The sequence below is a fragment of the Macrotis lagotis genome, chromosome 1, assembly GCF_037893015.1.
Source record: "Macrotis lagotis isolate mMagLag1 chromosome 1, bilby.v1.9.chrom.fasta, whole genome shotgun sequence".
Taxonomy (NCBI): domain Eukaryota; kingdom Metazoa; phylum Chordata; class Mammalia; order Peramelemorphia; family Peramelidae; genus Macrotis; species Macrotis lagotis.
Window position 1 is genome coordinate 664,613,723 of NC_133658.1, and position 17,033 is coordinate 664,630,755.

At 36.0% G+C, this 17,033-nt stretch overlaps 1 protein-coding gene across 3 annotated transcripts in view; it reads left to right on the forward strand.

The window, feature by feature from the left end:
- The window catches only part of STAT4 (signal transducer and activator of transcription 4), a 287,696-nt gene that overhangs the window by 198,916 nt on the left and 71,747 nt on the right, over positions 1-17,033 (forward strand). For all 3 annotated transcript variants that reach the window (XM_074215477.1, XM_074215476.1, XM_074215478.1), the window contains 2 exons: positions 11,298-11,396; positions 15,587-15,679. In XM_074215477.1, the coding sequence (XP_074071578.1) occupies positions 11,298-11,396; positions 15,587-15,679 (192 nt within the window). The remainder of the gene's footprint in view (positions 1-11,297; positions 11,397-15,586; positions 15,680-17,033) is intronic.

Sequence of the window (17,033 nt, forward strand, 5' to 3'; positions counted from 1 at the left end):
GAAAGTACTCAACAACAACATGTCCCACATTTTATGGAGGAAGCTAATATAGCTAATTAAGAATTTGCAATTGACTCTAAGTATAGATAGTAAAAAAAGAGCTTTTCTAAAAATTGAAAAAAAAAACCCATTCCAAGCCAAGGAATTGATCATTCTTCAGCAAGCTTAGGGTTTCCCCCAGCTTTTTAAAAATATGGCACAATTTGTCAAAACTGACAATTTACCATTTCTCTAAGTCTCAAGAGAGACATATGAAGCACTTTGCAAGCTGCTACTTTTTTATTTCAGTTTTTCATTAAGAATCTAAGTGTAAGGGGTGAAATAAAGAGAATTAAGAATAATCACTGGTCTAGAGCTAAAAAAAAAAAGTATGTAAATGGAAGCAAACCAAAATGTTCAACTTTAGCTTGATGTCAAAATTCATAAAGAGCCACTATTTGAAATGGAAAAAAAGGATGTCAACCACAGTGTTTTCAGTTGACTAAAGAAGGAAATGTACAGAGATATAAGGGTTGGCCAAGAGCAAGTCACAGTAATTCAGTAAGAGTAATGAAGATCCAAACAAGGGATTTGGCCATGTAGGTGAAGACTATATATAATATGTATGTATATATAGGTGTATATGCATATTCATATCTGATGGATCTTGGATGGAAGGAGAATCATAAGAAACAGAGCAGAGAAAAATAAATTAACAAGCCAGGCATATGCCTAGGAGCTGGATTAATTCCTGGAAAGATTGAAAAGTAAGCAAAATTAATCTTCAGAATCTTGCTCTCACTATTTCTGTGCCCATTCCCTATCTTTCTCTAGTTGCCAACTCATTCATTCATTAGATTCTATATGGAAGTTATATGAAAAATAAGAAACATGTAATTATGAATTATCTCCATAAATCTGGCCTCTCCCAGAACTATCTGCTTGTTAAAAAAGGATCTCAGGGAAAGGAGTCTAAAATAACATTATTTTAAAATTAATTTTATTGATATCTTTGGGGGGGTTGCTTCAGTTATGTTTCAGTCAACAGTTTATGACCCCACTGGGGTTTTCCTGGCAAAGATATTGAAGTGGTTTACCATTTCCTTCTCCACCTCATGTATATAGATGAAAAACTGAGGCAGAGTTAAATGATATACCCAAGGTCACACAACTGGTAAGTATATGAGGGTGGATTTGAACTCATGAAGATGTCTTTCTGATTACATTTACCACACTACCTATACCTTTTGCAACCTAAATTTCTTCCTTTTTAAAGCCCTCCCTTCAAGAGAGTTATTCCTCATTATAAAGAATTTTAAAATAAGGAAGAAGGGGGAATCAGTAAAATTGATCCATATATTGAAAAAAGTTACACACACACACACACACACACACACAGTTCACCATCCTTCTCTCCTACTTTCACCTCTGCAAAGCAGTTTACAGAAGTAGCTTTGTATCTTCTATCTCTTCTTTGGGACCAAGACTGTTCTTAGTAATTTTGGGATGAGAAGGCAATGGTGGAATTTCTGACATTTAATACTGGTGTGGATGAGGGATCCCCTCCCCTGAAATTGCAGTCATACTATTAGCTTGCCTTCTCTCACCCCTGGTTGAGAAGATGAAAGATGATCTGATGCAGTATAACCTCTAGCAAGTGTATAAAGTACAAGATCTGGAGTCAGGAAGACCTAAGTTCAAATTTTGTCTAAGATATTAGCCATGTGACCATTGGCAAATCACTTAATTTCTCTTCCACAATTTCTTTATCCATAGGAAGGATAATAATATCTAATCCTCCCCGCCCCACACACACCCAGGATTGTTGTAAGGATAAAAAGAAGTAATGCTTATAAAGTGCTTTGCAAAATTAAAGCATTCTATAAATGCTTGTGTTCAATCATGCAAGTCTTCATGAGCAAGAGGACCGTAGCATGCCAATACTGTCCCATGGAGTTTTCTTGGTAAAGATGCTGGAGTGGTTTGCCATTTTCTTCTCCAGTCAATTAAGGCAAACAGAGGTTAAGTGACTTGTCCAAGGTCACACAGCTCCATATGTCTGTCTGAGACCAGATTTGAACTTAGATTTTCCTGATTCTAGGCCCAGGACTCTACTGAGTCACCCTAGCTGCCTCCCTATAAACTATTACTACTGCTATTATTGTTTAACTTCTCACATGTCCCCAGGAATTCTGAAAGACTATAAATTGCCAAGCAGTTGCAGAGCTGAATTGGTAAGAAGGCATTACCTCACCAGGAACTCCCCATTTCAGTGAAATCACAGGTTTAAACTAGTCTCCTCCTTCATAAAGATTCATATTTGTTCCAAAAGAGGCAAAAGTTGCTATTCTCATCTTATTTAAATTTAGACAAGCAATTGTGACAAAACAGTGAGAATTAGAGGTGCTTGTTCCTGTGCCTTTACTCAGAAATTTGGTAGAATTTTTAGACGTTTTTAATGCCCTTCCTATTGACCATCTTGACCTTTGGAGTTCCCAGGGCTTAACTTCTATGTACCATCAAAACAATATAAACAGTGCCCATTATTTCCATTGCTCAATGGTATGTAAGGTATACTTTATTTGAGCCTTAGGAATTATGTAATATGTAACAACACTGACCTGAAACTGGAACTTAGTATATAGTAAAAAAAAAAATAGTCATGTCCCAGACTTCCTCTCATCACAAAGGTTTCAGGGTGAATTTGGGGGATTTTCTTTTTCTCTTGACTCATAATTATGTCATTCAGGAAGTTGCATGAGGGAAAAAAAACCCTCACATACGTACAGTACATATATGTATTTGCATACATACACAGACCCATGTAGCATGCATTTATATACACATATACACACGTATGGTATATATGGACACATAAGAACACACAGTACCCTCTAACATGGCAAAACCAACTCTTGTTGATAAGCATTCAAATGATGTGTAAAATACTTTGTGAACCATATGTTAGCTATTATTAATAAAAAAAATCCTTAAACAGAAATAATTGAATGTATAGGCTAAATGATAAATGCAAATTCTCAGCATTATCTATAGTTCTGAGTATGGAAATACCTCTGGTGGAGACCCCATACTCCACAAGTCCTCTCTTGGGTAATGTATAAAGTAAAATTTTAAAATTTATTTGTTTTTCTCTAATTTCTATGTGGGACTCCTACTTCCATAGCACTACCTGCCAGGTCATGAGTTTCTGGCGAGACTAGTTTGCATCTTTTTATTTCATCTATCCATCACTCCTACACTAGATCAAAGGAGAAGTAAATCTCCCCACCCAGTCCTTTATACCTGATGCTTACTGCTTTCTCAACAATACTGCCCTTCCCAATCCTTATCCTGCCCCTCACATAACTCTACTTCCCCCTCCCCTACTTTTCTTCCTCCCATCTACTTGTCCTCATCTCATCCACATCCCCAGATCAAGGCAAATGGAGAAAAGCCTCTTCCAAGAGAGAAACCCATCCCAACTACCCAGTCCACCCATCACTGTATTATGATGTGCACATTATATTTTTCTCAGTCTTTTAATAAGAAAAAAGTGAAGGCAAACAATAACATTTGCTTCAAACTTCTATTTCGACTGTGAATAATTGCAACCCCTCTGTTCTTAGATGTTTCAGGGAGTTGTGATAACTGAAAAACTTCATTCTCCTGCAAGCCTTTTCTTGTAAACAGCTCCCTTCAAGCTTATCTTGTATGGTGCTTTGGAAGACATTCAGCATGGGAGAGACTTGTAGTACTTGAATTCTGCATAATCCTCTAAGGCCCTACTTTCATTGTAAACTATGGGACATTAGAATAGTGTTTGAGTTTTATTTGGTTTGGATCTCTAATTGCTCATATGGGCAGCACCCTTCACTTACATAGATTAACAACTTATCTATAGGGGTCGCTAGGTGGCACAGTGCATAGAGCACTGGAGTACCTGAGTTCAAATCCGGCCTCAGACACTTAATAATTACCTAGCTGTGAGGCCTTGGGAAAGCCACTTAACCCCATTGCCTTACAAAAAATAAATAAATAAAATAAAAAATAAAAACAACTCATCTGTAACCTAGAGTTTGAGGGAGTTTCACCAGAGCATATGACTCACCTAAGGGTCTCGCAATTGATGTGAGAGTTGGGTTTTGACCTCACGTCTTCCTGGCCCCAGTGACACTAAAGCTATGTGGTCTTCTAGTTTTCCTCTCCTATAAGTTAATTTAAATACATGTATAAAAATATAAGCTAATAAAAGATTAAAAATTGCTCTATGGATTTTAAATATATTTTAAAAGAGCAACAGAATCTCAGATATGGGAAAGACCTCAGAGATCATCTTGTCCAATCTGCAACAGAAATAAAGAACTTAATAACAATCCTAAGTTTTTCTGAGTCTCTCTGACATTCAATTAGTTTAGTCAGTTTCTCAAAGATTACCTTGAAGTTGGAAGAGTCTAGATCAATAGGTACCAGAATTTTATTAGGATTTAACTCCAGGTCCTACACCCATTTTGTGATATTGAATGGATCCTACAGAAAATTATTTTACAGGTAGAACTATTTTAAAGGATAAACTTAGGGCAGTCTTATAGAGAAAATTATGAAACCTGAGTGGTGAGAGGGCAGAATCCCCTCCCCCCCAGTCTCTTTATCTTAGTGCTGGGTAAAGGTTAAGGGTTCTTGTTGAGTTCTTTCAGTTGTATCTAACTCTTCATGACCCCATTTCAGGATTTTCTTGGCAAAGATACTAGAGCAGTTTGCCATTTCCTTCCCAGCTAATTTTACAGATGAGAAACTGAGGCAAATGAGATTAAGTGACTTGCCCAGGGTCCCATAACGACTTAGTGTCTGAGGTCAAATTTGAACTCATGAAGCTGAATCTTGAGTGTTCTATTCACTGCATCATCTAGGAATAATTAAAAGCTACTGTTGGGGCAGCTAGGTGGCACAGTGGATAAAGTACAGGCCCTGGAGTCAGGAGTACCTGGGTTCAAATCTGGTCTCAGACACTTAATAATTACCTAGCTGTGTGGCCTTGGCCAAGCCACTTAACCCCATTTGCCTTGCAAAAATCTAAAAAAAAAAAAAAACTAATGTTAATCAGTAGTTAATGAGAGTCACTTCTTCCTCTAATAATTTCTATGCAGTTTATGTTTTCCCTCTCCCTTTCTTCCCTCACTCAAAAAAAAAAAAGAGGACATTTGTAATATCTTATAAACAGCTCTGGTTTCTGATATTATTGGTTTAAAAAATCAGAAAAATAATTCCCAGTGTTGAATAGTGGGCTCTCATATGCATTTAATCACACCTAGGGGATAAAACAAATATTTAACTTGAGGGAAGTTTCTGTCTAATGCAAAAGTCCTCAATTCTAGTCAAAATTCATAGATGTAGAACTAGAATCACCTGGTATAATTTAGTTATTTTTCAGAAGAGGTCTTAAAAGGCTGTTATTGACCCATAATCCTCCAGGATATAGGTGGCAAAGCTGAATGAAGTTGGAGGTCTGACTCTAAGCTCAGACCTTCAAATTAAATATGCTTTCCACCTCCCCATACCACCTCACAAGGTGAAGACTGTTTTCTTTATTCTTTGTAAAAATCAATTTCCTTTTATTCCAGTCCTTTGATATGTCTGCTTCTATTAACTTTGCTTTTCCTGGATTGTTCTACCCAATAAAGCTTATCCCATAATACCCATTTTTCTAGTGCAGGGGTTCTTAACCTTTTTTCTGACCATTTGACAGTCTGATAAAGTCCATGGATTCCTTTTCAGAATAATATTTTTAAATGCACAAATAGAATTAGAAATAAAAGTAATTATTATGGTTATCAAAACCTATAAATTTATGGTGGTACAGTGGATAGAGTGCTGGGCCTAGAATCAGGAATACTCTTCTTCCTGAATTAAAAAGGGTCTCAGACCTCTACTTAGCTGTGTGATCTTGGGCAAGTCACTTAACCCTGTTTACCTTAGTTTTCTCATCTGTGAAATAAACTGGAAGGAAATGGCAAACCACTCTAGTATCTTTGTCAAGAAAACTCCAAATGGGGTCACAAAGAGTCCAATATGATTGAAATAACAGTACAACATGGACGGCTAGGTGGTGCAGTGGATAAAGCACCGGCCCTGGAGTCAGGAGTACTTGGGTTCAAATCCGGTCTCAGACACTTAATAATTACCTAGTTGTGTGGCCTTGGGCAAGCCACAACCCCATTTTCCTTGCAAAAAAAACTGAAATAATGGCCACAAAAAAAACCATAGGTCAATATTTTATTATATATATATATATATATATATATCCCCTTTTTTATTTACATTGGGCTAAGTTCTGAGAATACAAAAAAAAAAAGTGAAGATAGTTCCTGCCTCAGAAAACATACTTCCTAATAGGGGAAAATAAGACATAGAGGGATGTGATAGCCAGGGAGAGAGATTTTGGTTGGGAAAGTTAGAGGGATGGTGAAAGAAGCAGCAGGAAGTCGAATAGACCTATCCACTCTTTCCACTGGCAGAGGCAGTATTGATTTGATTATAATTCCAGACCTGGAAAAGTTGTAGGGACTGGGGAAGAAATGGACAGGTGAGATGGGAAGATGGCAAAAGGGATAAGTCTGATAAGGTAGCAAAGTGACTAACAAGAAGATGGAGGGGAAATAAAGTGAAATGTGGCTGGAACAACTGCCCACATATAATGGCCCTATATGAAGTTCATGACTTTTGGGGGCCCAAGGGTAGAATTGAAACGGTTAATTTCTTCAAGGCATAGTATCTTTAGTCAAAAAAAGATGGCAGGGGAGTTTCCACATCAGAGTTTCCTGTATCTATGAAATGGTAAGGAGAAAAAAAAATATTTCCTAAGTTCAGTTTTTCCTTAAAACATAGCATACATGATCTGTATATATATATACATATATATATAAATAATCATATATAAACAAAAATATAATCATATAAATTGAATAATATTTTATTACTATAGTTTTCTTGTGATGTTTGATTATGTACAGTATTTTTCAGGACAGTATTTAAAAATGCAAAGATTAGAACAGGAAGTAGATAAGATTGGACTGTTTCTTGCCCTACCTGAGAGTTTGTTTTTTCTAGAATCTATTACCATACTTATCTGGTTTTTAAAATAAAAACTTAGTTGTTAAATCAATATAATTTTTCATTCTTTAGATTCTCTAGCTATTTGAATTGCTTTCCCAAAGAGACAGAGCAAAATAGGGGAGTAAAGAAAGTATAGGAATTGTACTCCAGGTTTTGATATTAATGAACTATGTGACAGCAGACAAACATTTTATTTCTCTGAACCTCATTTCTTTACCTGTAAAATGAGGTAGTTGGATTAGATGATCTCTAAGATCCCTTCCAGTATACTATATATGTCTAATTATCTATAATTTATATACCTTGAAGAACAAAAAACAAGTACCAATAGAAAGAGCAAACTCATACCTTTCATATCCATTAGGGTACTTACTTCATTGATGTTTAACTATCCCTTTTATAATCAGTTCTCCAGAGCAATAATCTGGGGTAATGTAGTAGACCATTAAAGTAATATGGTATAGTGGAAACTGTGCCAGATTTGGAGTCAAAGTGTATGTAAATCCAAAACCACATTCTATGACATACTGGATACAGAGATGGATCTCGAGTCAGGAATATCTGAGTTCAAATCTGATCTCAGACACTATTTTATAATGCAGTCCAGGTCAAAGGCACCAAGACAGGAGATAGAGTGCTGTGTGCTATGTATAAAAAATGGAGAAAAGACCTGTTTAGTGGACCACAAAGTAAGGGATGGCTAGTAATTTTCCAGCTGACTTTCAATAATGAGGTTGAAAAGACATGTTTGGTCAAATTATGAAGGCCTTTGTCCTTTGCTGCTAATTTTGGATTAATGATCCACTGGGTGAATTATTTATATGCTTTATTTTTTTTCTCCCGGTCTTGTTCATTTGGTCATTTCAGTGTCACTTTATACTGCTCACAGAGGGGAGAAAAGAAAAGATGAATGACTTGGAACTTTAGAGTATGCTATTTACTGGCAAAAATTTCCACAACATATCCATCTAGTTCAGACATCTTGCCATCTGTTCTGCCTCTGTCCCTGTCTTTCCATGTGGAATAGCTTTCTCCTAAAGACCATAGCCCTTCCAGTGGGAAGTTAATCTATTTAATTTTGGATCTTTCCCCCCTGTTGGTGAGCTGTCCTGGTTGATGAATGAAAACTCTACCTTACTCCACTATGTATAACCAATAACAGATCATGTTTTATCACATTTGTCCTCAGACATCTTGCCATATGTCTACCTTAGCAAGGGACACCATCCCTCCTCCATGGCTCCCAAATGATTCATGGTTCCCTTCATTATTCAAATGTCTCCAGAGACCTACTTTCCCTGACTATATTCCATCATATACATCATATACATCTTATACAATTAGAATGTAAGCTCCACGAAGTCAGGATCTACCTCACTTTTATATTTTTGTGCTTTAGCACAGTCTCTGGAAAAAAAAAACAAGTGCTTAATAAATATTCTTTTTTCACTCATAACTATTTTTTGTAATTTTGATAATATATTAATGTTAATTGGTTATGGAGTATGATAGGAGCTATATGGCTAAGTAAAGTAGGGAAACTAAGCAAGATCCAAAAAAATATTCCTTAAAAGACCTTGAAGCACAGATTCAAGCAGTGAAATACAAATAGGTTAATCTGGTGTACATCCATAAAGAGAGAAGCAACTATTTTTAAAAATTCATTTTATTTTCGATTTTGACTTCTCTATCTCCCTTCTCCTCCCCCTCAAATCAAGTAGGGAATCTGTTTTAAAACCAAGACTTCAGGTGGACTTCAAATTCAATAGATAGAAAGTAAAACAAGCTATACAGTTAATACTTTAAAAATATTTCCTCACTATGGTTTTGCAGTGATAAAAACAAAGACAACATGGAAAAGAACTGGAAACTGATGCTCATCAATTGAGGAATGGGCAAAACAGTTGTGGCATATGATTGTGATTGAATACTACTGTGTTGTAAGAAATGATGAGCTGATTAATTTTAGAAAGACATGGAAAGAATTGCATGAAACAATGAAGAAATGAGCAGAACCAAGAGAAGATTATCAATTATAAAAGCAATATTGTCCAAAGAATAACTGACCACTCTTATTCTGAGTATTATAAATACTCAAATCAACTACAAAGGACTTATGATGGAAGATGCTATCCACTTTAGAGAAAGAAGTGATAAATGGAAGTATGTGAAGTATGATTTTGCAAATGAGTATATATGTTTGTGTCTGTGTGTAAAATGGTGGCTTTCTCTAATGCAGTGTGAAAAGGGAGGAAGGAAGATGGTACAAACACTAAAATATAACAAAAAATTAATTCAATCTTAAAAATAAAAACAGCAACCATAAAGGCAGGGATATGTTCACAAATGATAATTATCTTAGGTTCAATCTTTTTCTAGAAGGTTGTTCTTTTTCCCTTAATTTTCACTTGGAATTCATAAAGTCTTCATTGTTTGTGCCTCTCATTTGGTACATACTTTATTATAAGCTATGTTGTGATTAATCTTTTATATTTATCGGATCTTGTTTTCTCAACTTGATTGTAAGCCTCTTAAAGTCAGGACATATGTCGTATATTTCTCTTGTTATTTAAATTCAGGGTCCAGCGTAGTGTTCATCTGATTGTCCAACCATAGACACTGATTCTCAAAGAGCGGCCAATTCAACTTCAGGTCACAATAAATTCATCAATTTAGCAATAGTGGATAGTGTTCTGAACTTGGAATCAGGTAGACCTTGGTTCCACTGCCACCCAAAAGACTTCTTAGCTGTGTGAACCTGAATAAACCATTTAATCTTTTAAACCACAATTCCCTCATCTATAAAATGTAAAATCTATCTATCATTGTCTATACGGATCAAATGAAATAATATATGTAAAACGGGCAAGTAAAGAAGTTTTGATTACAAATACAAACAGCTAATGGGGGAAGAAAATACATTAAAAGAAACAAGAGACATCAGTGTGGGGTGGCATGGTAGAGAAAGTCTGGAGAGTTAGTATTATGCCCAGGAGAACCACTAAAACGTGATTACTTCCCCTGGGTGCTTTCCTTAAATTGAATGTTCTATCCAATCAGAGGCCAGCTAGGTGGCACAATGGATAGAGAACCAGACCTGGAATGAGGAAGACTCATTTTTATGAGTTCAAATTCACTTACTGGCTGTATAATCCTGGACAAGTCATTTAACCCTGTTTGTTCATCTGTAAAATGAGCTAGAGAAGGAAAGAGAAACCATTCTAATAAGAAAAGAAAGAAAACCCCAAATAGAATCTTAAAGAATTGGACATGTCTTAAAAAAAAAACAAAGTTAATAGAGAAAGGGACTATAGAGATAAAATTACTTCTTGTTTGATAAGTCTGGGGTAAAGTGCTGTTTAATGGGGAGGAGACTTCTATGGCATGATAGGGAAAAAAACCCAAGAATCAGGAGTGGTTCCTGAAAAGGAATAAAGTGATTGTTGATTTATTAAAATATTTTTTAAGCCTTCAAGAAATAGACAGACAGACAGATAGATAGATAGATAGATAGATAGATAGATAGATAGATAGATAGATAAGATAGATATAAATGTATAGATGTATATATTCATTTATGTGTTATTGTAGTATTAATGAAGAAGATAAAGATAATGTCATCTCTAGTCTGGGCAATAAGCAACATTTGGCCCCTTGGTTTTTCCTAGAGGATTTTTACAGCAGACAAATCTCTTTTGAATGTCCACGTATTTATCACTGAGGAAGTACTATAGTTTTCTGGTGTTTAATACAACCAGCACATCTGGACATTTGAATATCAGAAGAACCCATCATTAAAGAAATATTCTTCTATTCAATAAATGTTTGTTTCTAGTGATAATATTTGAATACAAGGATAGTAATATAAACCTAGATTCACATAAAATGTATTCTTTCTAATTAGAAACTGAGCATGGGATACAAAAAAATGAATTTTGAGTCAGAAAATCTAGATTTAAATTCCAGCTAGTATCATTACTTACTACCTGTGTAACCCTAGTTTCTGAGGGTTATTTCCTCATAGGTACCATGAAGAGGTTGAGCGAGAGTTTTTCTGGGGCTTTCAGTTCTAAATTCTATGATTCTAAGGGCATTTGATGTAAGGAAATAGTTAAATAAATTTATCACTGATTTATAAGTAGAGAATAGTCTTTCTTATGCATATATTTTAATTTTTACATGATCTATTTTTGTTCATTTTCTCTTAGGGAAAATATCAAGGAAATCCTATGCACATAGCAGTAGTGATTTCCAATTGTTTAAGAGAAGAAAGAAGAATATTGGCTGCAGCCAGCATGCCTGTACAGGTAATGCCATCACCTTAAACTCAACTCTTCTGAATATCTAACAACATTTCTCCTCAAAATTATACTTCCTTCTCCCTAGCCCATAATCGGCCTTGTTTTCTTCTATCAATATTCATTCCTAAGTAATCCCTAGCCTACAACTGGCTATCAGTAAGTACCTCACTCCCTAACAGCTTGAAAGAATAATTAGTTGTTAGTGGACAGCTAGGTGGTGCAGTGGATAGTGTTGAACCTGAACTCAGGAAAATTCATCCTGAGTTCAAATTTGACCTCAGATATTTAACTAGCTGTATGACCCTACACCTGTTTAATCTTACTTACCTCAGATTCCTCATCTGCAATTTCCTTCTCTAGGGGAAATGAGAAACTACTACAAAATCTTTACCAAGAAAACCCAAAGTGGGCTCATAAAGAGTTAAACATGACTGAAATGACTAAACAATAACAGTGGTCAATATGGCAGGTCAATACCCAAGGATCAATGCTGGCTAACATTTTTTATCATTGACGTGGATAAAAGCATAGGCCATATGCTTACAAAATTTGCAAATAACACTTTAAAGGTGAAAGAAATAAGTAATGCATTAGATGTAAATCCCAAATGATCTTGACAGGCTAAAGCACTAAATTGAATCCAAGAAGATAAGATTTGATCAGAACAAATGTAAAGTTTTACATTCCATTTCCAAAAGTCAACCTTTTATGTACAAGATGAGGGAGGATTTGATATACTACAGAGGTGTCAACCAAGCAGTCCATGAGCTACATGAAGCCCCCAACACTCCCTAGTGTGGCCCAAGTCAGATTAAAATCTTAGTGAGAAACAGCCAAATAAATACAATATAAAAAAATAGAAGATTAATATGTAGTTTTCTATGTCAATATGCAGCCTAAGGGATTCATATTATGGTTTCATGTCCCCATTTCAATAATGAGTTAAATAGAAATGTTTATATGTATACTATATGTATAGCACCTATTCTGGAAAAGATTTGAGGGTTTTGGCTCATTTTGAGTCAATAGGGTGATGTGACAGTCATAAAAGTTATGACAATCTTGGCCTTTATTAAGAAACATGGTTTTCAGGAAGAGTTGTTATTTTGTTGATCAGTCATGTCCAACTCTTTGTGATTCCTTTTGAATTTTTCATGACAAAGTGGTTTACCATTTCCTTCTCCAATTCCTTTAAAAGTTTAAATTAATTAATTTGATTAATTTGCTACCATCTAGTAGCTGGTTCCCTCCGAAGTTTCCCTCAGTGTCCTGGGAAAGACCTAACTCTAAAAAGTCAAGGTCTCCAGGTCAATGCCAATCATTCTCTTCTTATTAAATCAGGTCATTGGACTCAGAGGGTTCTAGAAGAGATAGTGAGGTTGGTGTTTTTGCACAATACTTCAAGTTACATGCATGTCATGACATCAATTGCCTTGATATTACGTCTGTCGAGATCAAAGGACAACTACCTATCTATCTGTCTGTCTGTCTATATGCTTACCTTTATGAATTGGATTATACGGCAGCTGAGGTCCTCTCCAGATCTTAAATTCTGCGGTTCTGTAGGGCAACGAGAGAGACCACTTGGGAGACTACTGCAATAGTCCAGGCAAAACATGATGAGATCTTGAACTAAAGGTGCAATTGTCTTAACAGGGATCTAGGGCCTGATGCAGAGGGTGCTGTGAAGGAAAAAAATGTCAGGTCCATGCTAAACTTTATGTCTTTCCTCATGTTGTTCTCCTCTTTTTTCCTTCTATCTAAATATTACCCACCTCTACCTCTCTTTATCTGACTAGCCTAGCCTCCATTCATTCCTCCTCTGTAAATTTCTATAGCATTCAGCATTTTACCAATCATATGTTGTCTGGTTCTAGCTAATATTGCTCATGTAAATTATTCTTTCTCCTCAACTAAATTGGAAGATCCTTGAGGGCAAGAAATGTCACTTCTTATTTCTCACAGCACTTACCTCAGGATTGAACATGTGACAAGTACTCAATAAATATTTATTTTACTTGTGGGCTTCCAAAGACCTCTAAGAACTCTGGTTCCAGAGACTTTTGCTACTATTCCCAGATAGAGTGTGGGCTATCTGGGGGTAATCAGCTATGAAAGCTCCAGCCTCAGTCCCAACCAATTTAATTATTCTATTTATAGAGAAGCAGAAAGCCTGTATCAAAATAATTTCATTAAAACATAAAAATAGTGTCATTAATAATGCAGGATATTATCCAAGAAATATGTATTATTTCATATACAAATTGGTTCAACCTCTTAAGGCTGCAACCCCTAAAACTGATCCCCCAGGCACATCGAAGAGGAATATATAATCACTTCAGAACTCATGGCCTAGTAGTTAAGCTCTTAGGATGTAATACCTTTAGGGTCATGAAGTTCCGATGAAGCCTCTGGAGGAGGACTGGTGATTCACTGAAACTCTTTTTCTAGGAGTAATGTGATTCTTTCAGGCTTGAGTGTGAAACTCCTATGCCTATGCCACTCTGTAAGTTCTCTTTTCTCATCTCTATGCTTACCTGAGACACAGCTTGTCTCTCCAGCTCTGTTTCCCAAATCTGGCAGCCAAGAATTTTTAGCTTCCTTTTCTGCAGAATGGGCCTCACCAAGGAAGTCTTTGCTTTAGTGATGTCACCAGCCCATATAAATTTCTGGAAATTATGCTCAAAATATTTCTTGTGATTACCAATGCTCTCCAGGTCCCACAAATCCTGGGGAAGAAATTCTGAGGACCTTTCTCCTGAACCATGCCTACTTCATTACTGATCCACCCCCAAAAAATCATTGAGTAAACAGGATAATCAGAAAATGTTTATATAGTTCAAGGACTAATTAACCTAATATATCAAATATTTTAAAATCTTGGACTATGGTCTGCAATATCATTTGCTTTAATGATTTTGTGATGATAAAATTAAAAGTGAATAATTTAGTTTAGTTGCAACTTTAAAATTTTTTTTGGTTTCTATAATATTGCACCAGCAAAATGAAAATATGTCTGAAACCTAGGACAGTATTAGTTTAAAGGTTATCATAATTATTTAAATAGTTATGAATAAAGATTATTTCATTTTAATTTTATGTTGTTAAGAGTGTGCCAGATTGAGTCAAGAAGACTTTTATCCAAATACTTGTTCTGTTGCTTATTACCTTTGTGATGTTGGGCCAATTATTTAACCTCTCTGGGCTTCAGTTTCTTCTTCTATAAAACAAAGAGGTTGGAATAGATGGAATGGAAAAGAAGATTATGGGGAAAATGTTATTAAGTACCTATTATGTGGTAGACTCAATGCTAAGCCCTTTACAAATATTATTTCATTTGATCCTCATAACAAGGAACAAAGTAAGGAAGAGGTCATTGTTATCCTAATTTTACTATTAAGGAAGCTGAGGTAAACAAAAGTCAAGTGACTTATCAGTGGTCACAACACAACTTGTAAGTACCTAAGGTCATTTTTGAACCCAAGTCTTCCTGACTTCTAGAGCAACTGGGTGACAAAATGAATAGAGTGTTGGGCCTCAAGTTGGGAAGACTCCCCTTCTTGAGTTCAAATCCAGGCTCAGATACTTACTAGTTGTGTGACTTTAGGCAAGTCACTTAACCTTCTTTGCCTCAGTTTCCTCATCTATAAAATGAACTGGAGTAGGAGATGACAAATCACTCCAGTATCTTAAAAAACTCCAAATGGAGTATTCACTGCACCACCTGTCTTTACCATAAAGATACCATTCCTACCTTCAAGGAACTTAGTCTAGTAAAGGAGATAATATATAGTCAACTAAATAAAAAACAAAGATGACTGTGGTAAACAACATGAGAGTGGCAAAACTTTTCTCATTCCAACCTTAATAAATTTGTTATTCCTCATATCCACCATTGGTATAGTGGATAGAATGCTGAACTTGGAGGCAGATAGACTTGAGTTCAAATCCTACCTCTGATTCTAGCTTTGGAATGTTAGACAAGTCACTTAACTTTTCTGAGTCTTTTCCTTCTGAATCATTTCCTTATTTGTAAAATGTCAGTAAATATACTTATTTTTGAAGACTGTTATAATGCTCAAAAAAGATAATTTATTGTAAACAAACCTCAAAGAGCTATAGAAATATCAGTTGTAATTATAACCAAAGTGCTGTCCCAAATTTATTGACATTATGTGACAACACTGTTCTTCCAGGGCCCCCTGGAAAAGTCCTTGCAGAGCTCTGTGGTTTCAGAAAGGCAGAGAGATGTGGAGCACAAAGTGGCTGCCATCAGAAACAGTGTACAGGTAAGTAAGACTCCTTTCCTATGTGGGAGACCATAAGTTGTCCTTGTATGGCCAGATTTTCCCTGCAGGATAATTTTGTTGCAAGATAAACTTCCTCTATTACTATATGTAAGTGTACTGACCAATTCCTAAAATATTTTCCAAAATAGAAAAAAAAAGTCTTAAATTTCCTGTTCAAAGTATCATTTTTTTGCTCACTAAAGAAGTTAGAAATCTGCAGTTGCAATGCCATAACTAGGGGAGAGACCAATAATTAATCAATCAATAAACATTTATTAAGCACTAAATTTATGCCAGGCATCATGTTAAACACTGAGAATACAAAAAGAAGAAAAACAGTCTCGACATTCAAAGAAATTATAATATAATGGTGAGGATGCTTTGCTTCCTTTGTTGTAGTACTAAATTTGCTATCCTGATCTATGTAATGAGAGCACAGGGAGGAACTCACCCAACTGCTCCCAAATTCCCCTCCAAATATTGTTAAAATAATGCCTCAAAGTGAACTCTGGAAGGCAGAACCAACCAAAGGACAAAGTAAAACAATTTTCCAGTTCAATTTAACTTACAGGCCTGCAGCAAAGGTCTGTCTCCCTGGGGTATGAGTAGAGTACAGTTCAGCATAGGAAAAGCCCTAGTGAGCCAGCCGTAGACCTTGGCTGCAACTGAATCATCAGTGGAGGCTTCCAGACTCTCAAGCCACAGACAATAAGGTGGGTAGATAACTGGTCAGAAGAGACCCAGAGGGACCTTTTGCTGGTTTTGGGAGCAGGATCCTGTTGCATTGCTCATATACAGTTCCTGGTTGCAAACCCAGTATGAAGAGACACACAATGACAAGAACAGGGACCCTCCTTACAGCTCCAGGTAGGGAAGAGTGCTGTGGTCACTCACAGACCAGAGCATAAAGATGGAAGATGAGAAGCATCTTGCTTATTCTATCATTTATATGACCAGCTATACCATGGAGGCCTATCTTCTAATGCCTAAAAGAGAAGTTGTGAGGCCAGAAGAGAAGTGACCACACCTCTTCTTAGATCATACCACCATGGAAGAAATGAAAACGTACAGCAACCCCAAAAATCTAAAGTTTGGAACAGTGCTCCCTCCACCATGGGAACAGAGTCCAATTTTAACATGAAGATAAGTCAAGAAATAGGAGAGAAAAATAACAAAAACCAAACCTGATTATAGAAAGTTACTACAGCAACAGGGAAAGAATTGGCTATCAAGGGATGATATTCAAAAAAATTAAAGGAGAGAAGGTAGAATAGGGTAAATTATCTTACATAAATGAAATCAAAATAGCCACAGCTAAAGCCTGAAAAAATGTGTATAGGTCAGAGAACCAAGA